The sequence below is a fragment of the Armigeres subalbatus genome, chromosome 2 (assembly GCF_024139115.2).
Source record: "Armigeres subalbatus isolate Guangzhou_Male chromosome 2, GZ_Asu_2, whole genome shotgun sequence".
Taxonomy (NCBI): Eukaryota; Metazoa; Arthropoda; class Insecta; order Diptera; family Culicidae; genus Armigeres; species Armigeres subalbatus.
In genome coordinates, this window is record NC_085140.1 from 312,595,694 (window position 1) to 312,607,233 (window position 11,540).

Consider the following 11,540-nt stretch of genomic DNA (forward strand, 5'->3'; position numbering starts at 1 on the left):
ACGAACTTTTTCGTTATTCTGAATTCTAATATTAAAAAATATCTGTACATATTTTGATCCTTTGATTTGAAATCTCTCCAAGGTGAACGAATTTCGATTTGGGGTTTCTAGATTCGACGTAAGGGGTTGATTTTTTTCCATTACTGTATTATGTTCCTCGTAGTTTTAAATGCGTAAATTTTCGGATTTCGATGCCCCAAGTGAAGTGAATAATAAACTTCTAATGCAAATTAAGTGTTCCCCGTACATTGAAGATGAACCCCAGCATCCCAAAGCCAAAATGTTCGTGTCCATGCGTCGCTTACTGATTTGGAAAAACAAATAGGTCCTCTTCTTCGAGGTTAGGTAACTTCATTTAAACGTGCGGTTCTCACTTAAATCAACATGCTAAGCACTTTGCTCCACGCTTTCCGTTTCGCTCTCACCGCACAGGAGACAGATCCAATCGGGATCTCTATTCTCCGCGGGTGCGCACTCGCGGTCTCTCTCTCCCTCTCTCCCTTCGCCTTAACCGGTTCGAGCGCGAGTGCGCCTAACTTTCATTCCGATACTCACAAACTTTTGTTGCTGCTGCTGTTTGGGTTCTGTTGCTTGAAAAACTTACACATTAATATGAGCACATCAGTTTTGATTCTTGAATTCCTATTTTAAAAACCTGCGCGTGCGCGCCTGCGCATGTCTGCGACGTACCGCACCTAACGCTCCGCTGCTTCCTTTCCTATTCCTCTCTTCTGATTTCTGATCGGCAAACAAAAGCTCAGAAAAACAAAGTAACATTCGTTCACTATATTCCTTTCGATAGTCATGCTTAACCAAAACAGAAAAATGGCTGCGTTCAGTTGTTCTCTTTGAGTTAATTTTTTTTTCAGTAGTTGAACAGTATCAAGTGAAAATTTTGAGATGTATTTTTCGCCAAAAATGTGTAGGGGAGGAAGGGGTTGTAAACGGGAACGGAACAAAACTAGAAATAATGTACTTTGGTGCAACTTTGCCAGCATGTGCGCGTTCGATTGTTGTTCCGAACCGGTAATCGAAACCAGCCGAGAACCGGTCCGACTCCTTCCGTTTATCGGAAAAGTCGGATAAACACTGCCTGCAAATTGCAAATAACGGGTTTCCGTTGTGGGAAAGCGCAAAATAAAATGGTTGCGCTTGCTGATTATTGCGGTAGTTGATTGTGTAACTGTTATTATCTGTAAAACGTTAAAGATTTGATAAAATGAGATCAATCGAATGTATAACAAGTTAACTAGTTCTATTGATTTTCCTAATGTTGCTATTTTCAATTTCTTATTACGCTGTAATAGTTGAATTGAAAATTATTGCGGTTGTGGTAGTGATTGCAATACCAGCTCTGTTGAAAGTTAAAGTAGTAATAGTAGTTTCTTTTAGTAGGCACCCGGTTTTATACTATCAGCGCAGTTGAAAGTTAAGATTCGCCTAATGCACCAAAACTCAAAACAAACCGTAGGAAAACAATAATAGTTCTGTTCGCTTTCACCATTGTTGGTTTTTGTGTTTGTACAATTTAAATGATTAGATTTAAATGCTTGTTTTCACCTTCGGCTCTGTTTCACTTAGTAATTGAAATGTCTTTTATTTGTGTTTGCTTTTCATCAAGTAGTTGTTCCGTTTCAACTTGCAACCGCGCTTATGTTACGATATATTTAAATATTTATCCATATATTTATATTTAAATATTTTCCATTAATCTATTTTTTCTTATTCTCAGCAGGTACTGTGTATATTCATAATTATTTCTCGTCTATTACTTTATTCTGTAGTGTGAGAAAATTAGCATCTTCTTTGTTGATATTAGATGATCTTTTTCCATATGTGCCTCAAATGCGCCTGAAACAGAAACTCTATCCTTTTTGCTATGTAGCAATTAAGTTAATGATTATTCCTTCGACTATGTTTATTACTTTTAAATTAATAAATAATGCCACTTTTGGTGATTATGTTTTACCTCTCTGTCCCCTTGCTCAAATGCGGGGGAAAATACAAAATCCCCCCAACAGATGGATCATGAATCCACATTTGGGGAGAATTGCTTCAGGCAGAAAAGTTCAGTTCGAATGTAAAAAACAAAGGAACCTTGGTATACAACAGAAGGAGTAATCATCTCGTAATGATGAAAAAAAGCTTTCACAGTAAAAAAGAAACTTAAATATTGCATTCGGTTTGTATCCGGTAACATCGGTTGGTATGGTCCGCGGAACTCCGCGGAACCATTTTATATCACTTGAGAGAGAAAAGCGCGAAATACATCTCAAAATATGCCAGGGCGGAACCGAACGAGTCCGGTGATCCTGGCTATCATCAAGCTGTCTCGACACTCAGCAGTACCAATTTCGTGTTCCTACCTCTCTTTGACTCTAATTATTATGCTATTATAATATTTATTTCAGAGTTTGTTTGCGAAATAAATTTCGGATTTCATCTCTTCTCGTATTTTCCTATTATCACTTTTTACCATATCATCAAAGCTTGCGAGTGTTTCTTTTTCTTTACTTCATTGTTCTGATCTGACCAGCGATGGGATGGGCTGCTGCCGGTCTTGTTTTTGTTGTGTCGTCGTTCGTTTCTCGTTTTTCAGCGTTTTCAGCGTCTTCAGCTTGGCGCAACCAACAAACATCTTAACTGTGCAGCGGATTGGGCATGTACTGCGTCTGCTGTTTGTGTTCCCGCGCTATATGCCGCCGGACCGTGTTGTTGCGGGTGAACGTCCGACTGCAGTAGGGACATGGCACGCGGATACCCTGATGTCGCTGGCGGATGTGGGCGCGGAGGTTCGTTTCGTAGCCGTACTGGCGATCACAGAGAGGGCACTGTAGCTTTTTGCCTGGAGCGAGAGAACCTAGGATTAGGGAAGGGAAGGAAGGTGTCAGTTTGAATGCTTATAGGGCTGCTGCGGCCGTATGACAAACTGCGGAAAACCATCGCTCTCCGGAATGTTCTATTTTAAATAAATTCATCCATCAATGATCCTGTTCTTTTATCTTCTGTTCTGTGCACCGAATGTCTCTTGGCCAAAAGGCTCTCCCTCTTCCGTTTCGTCGAAAATATTGATTGGCTGAAATGATCGTTTGGCAGAGAGGGTCATTGGAACGGAAATGTCATTTGACCGAACTAGTAAAATGGCCGAATATTTTATTTGGCCGAAAAAGTTATTTGGTCGAATAATGAGAAAGGAAAAATGAAGAGCGAGAAGGATTCTCACTGCTTATTTCTCACTTCGCACTTCTCTCTTTTCCAAAAAGAGAAGTAAAAAGTGAAAAACGAATAGTGAAAAGAAAGAAGTTGACGTCGCACTTCTCACTCTTCATTTCTCTCTTTTCACTTCTCGCTAAACATTGATAAGTGCGAAATAAGAAGTGAGAAACGAGGAGTGACGAGTGAGAAATCAGAAGTAAGAATCTGGAGTGAGAAGTGAAACGTTCTGCTTTCCACTTATTTTTCTCACTTCTCATTTCTCATTTTCCACTTTTCATTCCTTACTTCTCATTTCTCAATAATCATTAATCTCTTCACGCTTTTCACATCCTTTGTTGTTCAATCAAATGACATTTTGGGCAATATGATCCGTTTTCCAAATTGACACTTTCGCTCATATGGCTCTGTCTGCCAAGCAACATTTTTGACCAAATAACCAAGAGATACTCCGATCCTCAGTAATCAAAATAAATTGAGTTTCTGATGGGAATTTTAGGCAAACCTAATTCCAATGAATTTTATGGAGTTTTTGAGATTCAGATCCACGTGGAAAAGAAAACTATGATATTTTATTAAATAATTTCTACAAAATAGAACACTCCACAAAATGGATTCCGTAATTTCTGATACAGCCACGCAGCATAACAGTTTGTTGGTTTGCATTTCGGGGTTGTGTGAACGAACGACTCATGTTATGGAGGTGGTTAGTCGATGCGGAGCAAGCCTGAATAGAGTGTCATGTCTTTTTTTTTTGTTTCAATTCTTACCATCCGCAGTGGTTACACTTTCCCGCTGGGCGTTCAACATACTTATCATATCGACGGTGGGGTTCAGTCCTTCCAGTCCTCCGGGCAGGCCACCCTTCATGAAGGCCACCGGAGTGGTCGGCGTGGGCGGGGCGGAAGACGTCAGCGGTGACTGGATCGGTCGCATTTCGTTCGATTTCATCCGCAGATCCTCAGCTCCGTTCTGCAAAATAGAGTAGAAGTGGAATCAGCGCCACTGAAAAATGCACATTGCGAGCCTCTGCTGAACTTACGTCATTTCCTTCTTTGCCTTCGCATTTGACTTTGTCCGCGGAAGACACCCGATCGCTCGGATCATCCCTTTCTAACGTGTTCGATGAGACAGGTCCGTTTCCGTTGCCGTGGTGGGTGGTGCTGGGGCTGTGATTCTCGTACCGACTGTGAGGATGTGCAAAAAGGATATGAAAGGTTAAACATGATTCATAAATTATGCGTATTTGTTATGAACTTTGAGGGAAAAAACCGAATTGAGCTTTTAATGAAGATTTTTCACGGGTTTCAAACGTTTACATGCAATTTTTTTCCATCTCGATAGACACAAAAAGGTACTCACTTTGACTGCTGCGGCGAATCCCGGTCCATGTGGGCTGTGTCCGCTTCCGTCGGTGCTGCCGATGATCCACTGCTCGAGGGCCGATAGTTTTTACTGCCGCTAACCGGACTGTCGTTGCCGACGCTGGCTTTGCCGTCCCGCAGCACACTGCCCCGTGTGGCTTCCTCGTAGAACGGGCTGCGAATCGAACGTTTCCGGGAGCTTTCGTACGGCTGTGGCATGTAGGTCGGTGGCAGGTAGGACGAGAAGTTGGGCGTTGTGGTACCACCACTACCGCCTCCGCCTACGCTACCTCCTCCCCCGGCACCACCACCGCCGCCGCCCGCTAGTGGTTCATTTTTCACGATTCCCCCGATCCGATTGATGGACTCCATCGAGGCGGACAGGGAATTCCGTGACTGTCGGCGGGCGGATGGCGAGGGCAGGTTGTTTGACTCGTGGAACGCCGGCTGCTGTGACTGGGTGGCGTTTGCACTCGCGAAGCGACCATGTTCTGTGGTGAGACCTTTGACCTGCGGAATTCAAGAAACGTGTGATAAAAAAAACCGAAGGGAACGCATGGTCGGTCACTCAACTAACCTGCAAATTCTCGGCGGCTTTCAGGAAGCTCTCCAGCGATTTCTGTGAAACGTGCACTTCACCCTTGTACATGAATTCCAGCAGAGCGTGCATGTTGTCCGCCGAAGTTGCCTCCAGCATGACACAAATCTGACCGGTGCCGACGGGAGCCCGCTCGAACAGATCGGCGAAGTTTTTCGAACATGCCGCCAGGATTACTTTGTGAGCGTTGAAGACGGTTCCTGTATAAGCGGAAGCAAGAGATAATTTGCGGCATTAATATAATACTTTGAATTCATAAAATACATGATAAGGAGCACTCTCGCATATGCGACCATCAAGCCAAGTGACCCAATTTCGCGGGAATCTAAATATAGCGCCGCTTACCCCCCAGCGAGGAAAACCAAAAAAAAAATGTGTTGCAGTAAACACACTGCTGGTCGTAATTTATCATCAATGGCGATCGTTGTATCAACAAACGGAGAAGCTCCAAACAGAAGGTTCGTGTTCTCTCAGAACGAACGAAAGTGTACATATATGCAACTTGCTTCCGACCCAAATTTGCTGTTTGGCCTGCATTCTAACTGCTTAACGAGTTCCAAAATTTAGTTCAGTCGTAGAAGCAGAACAAAAAATACACACATGGAAGAACAAAGTTGGGGAAAGACCTTGAAACCGCGTGAGTTGCGCAAGTAAACTGGAGTGATGTCATGTTTATGGTGCAGAATATGCGCGAGAGCGCGCGCGCGCTTCCCGATTCTGGGACCGATTCCGGGAACTGGCGGGATGGTTCTTGGTTCATCCACTGCAACGGCGTATTGTGCAACACGGAACGGTGGGAAAAAATGCCACAAATGGGGCGGAGAAAGATGACGCATGTGATTTCCATGGTTTGTGTTTGTTTTGTTATTTGCAGATGCGAGTTGATTGATGATGCAGTATGCATGAATCAATAATTCTTTGAATTGTGCATTGTTTGAGCAGTAATTTCCTGTATTTAGGTCGTTTTTTATAGATCTGACCTGATCTGATCTTATGCATATTTTCTTCTTCTTCTTCTTTATTGGGATTACATCCCCACTGGAAAACTGCCGCCTTTTTTGCTTAGTGTTCATCGTGTTCATTTAGCACTTCCATGGTTATGTATTGCGAGGTTTCGAAACCCATTTATCATGTATTGCAGTGGCGTAGTCACGGGGGTGGTTTTGCGCATACCCTCGGAAATGTTATTTCCGGAAAATACTATTTTCGGAGAAATATTATTTTCTGGGAATGTCAATTTGGCGAAAATGCGATGGGAAATGTCATAATCGAGGAAATATGTTCGGGTAATTGTCATTTTCGAGAAAATGTAATTTCGGGTTTTTTTTTTGAAAAATGTTATTGTTGATTATTTGTTATTTTTGGGGAATTTGGGCAATTGATTTTCGGGGAAATGTACAATATTTTTTTTAAATCGCATGGACTAGAGGATGGAATATTTTTATTATGCCTAATATTGGAGAAAATCAGTCAAGTGGTTCAGAAGTTATACTAAATTATTTATTTTCTAAACAATATTCTACCCTAGAAGCCTCCAGCATTCTAAATGACCCTACCCTGATAGAAGAAAACAGCAAAAGAATATCAACTTTTACCATAAATATGTAAATGAATAGCAAAATACGATATTAATTTGTTTGATATAGTTGCTAAAACAGCAAAAATAATAACAAACATTGTTCAAGCAAATAGCTCATAAATAACTCGCTTTGCCATTATGATTGCAACATATTTGAAAAAAAAGAAAATATCAAAATCAGTGATTATGCGTATGCTGATGAAATTCCAAATGATAAATGAATAACAAATTTTGTTATGATTAAAAATAATCGTCGAAGCCTTTCTACTTGCCCGGTCCCTGTAGCACCGAAACGCCCCAAGCTCCGATGAAAGAATGGACGATCTATTTCTGTGTCCTTCTACGGTATTTCTTCAGCAAAGTATTCGAAAGTGTACCGTTACCCGTAGACTATTCGGTAGCTCAAAAGGTACATCAATACTTTAAATTAGGACTACCCCACCTAAAACTGAACCTTCCTTATAACGCCCTGGGAGAGAAAAAAAGGTTCTTTTGTGACCACCCCGGAAGCTTCCGTTGGCTGTAACTCAGCAGCTTGGTGCTTGGGCGCGTCTTTTCCTGCAACGACGGAGTGCACCTGGGGTCGATGAAACCATATTCAAGACCTCCTCTTCTCCTGGGTTCAAATTTCTTCAATTCGTTACAGATTAGCCTTAAAAAGCTGACGGTTTTTGTTGATACACGAATCTATTTCAGAGTACACCTGTGTGGCGATACCGTGGACCCCCGGTAATATGACCGCTTTTAATCTGAACACTTTTTAATTTGAACCCCGTTCGTTTGAACATCGTTCAAATCAAAAGTGTTTCGAACGTCATTTAGCTCGTGGAATCGAGAAAAGAAAAATGGAACATCGTGAAACGGAGCGAAGAATCGGAACAAACCAGCAAAGAGCAGCCAAAAATCAGTTTCCGTTTTCGATGCAAATAGAGTAACCAGAAGTTCAAATTAAATGAACCCGTTAATTTGAATGAGGTACCGTTCAAATTATCAGGGGCAGTGGCGTAATAGAAAATTGGTCTGGGGGGTTTTCTGAACATTTTTTTTCGAAAAAAATTTTTCTTCAAAAATTTTTGTCTTTGGTTTGTACCGAAATTTACCCCGTAGCCACTCACTGATCGGGGGTCCACGATAGAAGTTTTATCTGCGGCGGCGTAATATATCATTTTCAGTCAGCGGCGGCCTTACGCCGTTGTTGATCGCCGGTACTCGGTGTGGGGTTGGCGTAACCTTATTTCATTTAGTTAGTTCCTCTAGAGATTCTTCTGGAAGATTTGCGAAGATTCGGAAGTTTCTCCAGGAATTCTTACGTAAGTTCTTTCAGAAATTCCGTCGGAAATGACGCCTGAAATACTTTTGGAAGTTCGTCCAGAAACTCAGAAGGATTTATGGTATGTTCTCCAGGAAAATCCACCAGGAATTCTTTCGAATGCTCATACAGGAATTACTTCAGGAGTTCCTCTAGACGTTCTTCTGGAAGTTCCTCCATAAATTCATTCAGATATTCTTCCTCCAGGCATTCCTCCGATGCTTCCTAAAGAATTTTTTTCAAAAGTTCCTTCCAGAATCCATCTGAGTGTTCCTCCCGGAATTCCTGATAAAAAAATCCACAGAAAGTTACTCCATTAACCTCTCTGTAAATTCCTCCAGGAATACCGTCGGAAGTTTCTCATTCAGCAATTCCTTTGGAAGTTTCGCCAGAAATTCCTTCGAAATTTCCTCCTGCTATTCTTACGGAAACTCCTCCAGGAATTCTGCCGGAAGTTTATCTAGGAATTCCTACGAAGATCCTTAAAAAATTTACACCTTCGGAAGTTCCTCCAGGAGCTCATCCATAGACTGGTTGAAGAATTCCTTCAGGAGTTCCCGCAAGAATTCCTTCGGATGTTTCTTCGTCCCTCTAGAAGTTCCTTCTGGAGTTCCTGTCAAAATTTCTCCGGGAATTTCTCCTGAAAATGGTACAGAAACCTTTTTGAAATTCGTCCGGAAGTTTTTACAGGAATTCTTCCCGTAGTTTCTCCAGGAATTCCTCCGCATGTTCCTCCAAGATTTTCTCCAATAGTTCCTCCGAGAATCTCTCTGAAAGTTACTCCAGGAATTCCTCTGCGAGTTTCACCAAATATTCTTCTTGTAGATCTTCCAGGAATCCCTCTGTAAGTTCTTCCAGATTTTCCTCCGGTACATTCTCCCAGAATTCTTTTAGACATTCTTCTGAAAATCTTACCATAAAATCCCCTAGGAATAACGTCGTGATTTTCTTTGGAAATTCCCATTTTTTTTTCTTGAAAATTTATTAAAGAAATCCTCCGGGAATTCTCCCAAAAAACATCAGAAAATCATTTAGACATTTCCACGGAAATTTCTTCTTTATATCACCCCAGGAAATACAATTCGGGACCGATTTGCGATTCGGGTGTAACTTAGTTTGTAAACAAACTTTGTTTTATTGATTCCGTAGAACAAATCTCCCTACCCGATAAAGGAAAGCCTATTCTGTCGGATATATGCCTTGGTTTTCTCAGGAAATACTTGCTTTAGCAGAAATTTGCCTTCCAATTTTTGTTTACAAAATAAGTTACGCTCAAATCGCAAATCAGTTCCGAATTACGAATCTGCAATCCTCAAAGAAAATGCTCTTCTCCGGAAATTCATATGAAAATTGTTTAACCAGTCTCCCTGACTGTTCTCGACGAAATTTCTCAGAAATTCTCCTGGAAATTCCTGATGGAAGTCCTTTAAACATTCTCCAAGTACTATCCCAAGAATTCGCCAACTAAGCGCTTTAAGTTTTTTTCCCGGGAAATTCCTTCAAGAATTCTCTCAGATTATCCTTGAGAAATTACCCCGGAATTTATTCCAGAAATCATCCTGCTGTTTGCAGTACAGAAATTCATCCAAGAATACTCAACGAAAATTTAACAGGAAATTACTTCCAATTCTTCCATAAATCCATCTAAAAAAATAATTCCTCCGTATATTTTTTAGACTCCTCCGGAAATTTGATTCATGAACTGCTCCGGAAAAAAGAATTTCCGAAGGAATTATGGGAATATCCGACGGAGGAGTACCGGCTTGCAGTTTCTGATCAGAGCTACGATGTGATTGTTCTGGTGGAGACTTGGCTCGCTGAGGCTACTCTTTCAAGTCAGGTATTCGGAAATCGTGAGAATAGTCGTAAGTCAACTGGTGGAGGAGTCTTAATTGCAGTTAGGTCCAGTTTGATGGCGAAAGCAGTTGAAAATGTGTCTTGAGCAGACCTAGACTGCAATCGAGTTGCGTGATCGCCTATTGTTTATTTGCGCTATTTGCATTCCTCCTTATCGGGCTCGTGATATCGAGTACATAGAAACACACTGCAATTGTATATTCCAAATTCTCGAGGAGGCTAATCCAGTCGACGAAATCATCGTTTTAGGTGACTTCAACCAAGCTACCGTTTTGTGGAAAACTTCTGCTAACGGATCCTGTTCCCGGATATCGACAATTATGTTCTTCACTCTGGAGCAGGAGCTTCAGACTGCTACAGCTCAGCAACGCTATCTCAGTTCAATTCTATCGCCAGTGTAAATAATCACGCTACCTGGATTTGTGTTTCTTGCAACCAGAGTCTACAATCGTAGATCTAGCTCCATCCCCTCTGGTGAAACGGGTAATCCAGCGCTTGTTGATTCAATTGACTGCAGTATTCCAAACCGAACGGATGTAACTCACCTGTTTGCTTCTGCTATAATTTTCGTAAAGCTGATCATTGTCGTATCAGTCAGTATCTATCTTCTCTCGACTGGAAAGCTATTCTGAACTTCGGAAACGTAGAAAATGCGGCACAAGCGTACTCCAACGTTTTAGCATACGTTATCGATCGATACATTCCCAAACGATCGAGCGATTCAAAGAACGGCCCCTCTTGGCAAACACTTCGTACTGAGAAAAATTAAATCTCTGAAACGAGCGGTTCTACGCAAATTCACTAAGCATCGTACTGTTTCGCTGAGAAACTACTATGTTAAAGTCAATCACGGCTACAGGCGAGCCAGTCAAAGATTGCTATTCTCGATATCAGCAAAATACCCAACGGAACCCTAAAATCACACCCGCAACGTTTCTGGAAGTATGTCAAAGATCAGCGTAAAGAATCTGGATTGCCGTCGTCCATGGTATTTGATGGATCTTCAGCAAATAAACAGCCAGGAAATCTGTTCGTTTTCTCGAATAAGTTTGCTAAAGGTATTTTCTAACGAGAAGCTTACTGATTACGAAATTGAGCTCTGCAATAAGTAACGTTCCACTCATGGGTCGAAGAAGCAATCCCCGGTGCTATTGATGAAACGATGATATCAGGGAGCAGCAATCCGGGACCTCGATGGATTTCCTTCAATTCCTATTGAAAAAGACACGTCGATGATCTGATGGTTGCTCTTCCGTATCTTTCGTGCGTCCATTTTCACGTGGTGTTTCCTTACTACTGGAAGACTGCTCATATGTCTCCCAGTGTACAAAAAGGTGATAAACGTGACGTCAATAGCTATCGTGGAATTACATCACTGTGTGTTGTCTTCAAGCTATTTGAGTTGGTGGTTATATATGGAACCCTACAGGCTCACTGCAAGCAATCATATGACGAGATCAACATGAATTTTTTCAAGGATGTTCCACTACATCTAATCTGCTGTGCTTAACTTCATGCATCACGGAGAGTATGCTAAAACGCACACAAACTGGGACACGTCGTTTACACCGGACGGTTTGTCTACCGCCTTCGATAAAGGTGAATCACAAAATTGTAATA

The 11,540-nt window shown here is 41.7% G+C and overlaps 1 protein-coding gene across 6 annotated transcripts in view; it reads right to left on the reverse strand.

Annotated features, from left to right (window-relative positions):
- Positions 1-2,382: 2,382 nt before the first annotated feature.
- Positions 2,383-11,540, reverse strand: part of LOC134212592 (zinc finger protein chinmo) — a 271,941-nt gene continuing 262,783 nt past the window's right edge. For 3 of the 6 annotated variants that reach the window (XM_062690585.1, XM_062690587.1, XM_062690584.1), the window contains 5 exons: positions 5,155-5,375; positions 4,576-5,087; positions 4,256-4,400; positions 3,984-4,185; positions 2,383-2,860 (listed from right to left, as the gene is read on the reverse strand). In XM_062690585.1, the coding sequence (XP_062546569.1) occupies positions 2,640-2,860; positions 3,984-4,185; positions 4,256-4,400; positions 4,576-5,087; positions 5,155-5,375 (1,301 nt within the window). In that variant the 3' untranslated portion in view covers positions 2,383-2,639. The remainder of the gene's footprint in view (positions 2,861-3,983; positions 4,186-4,255; positions 4,401-4,575; positions 5,088-5,154; positions 5,376-11,540) is intronic. The other 3 variants (XM_062690590.1, XM_062690588.1, XM_062690589.1) reach the window with 3 other exon arrangements.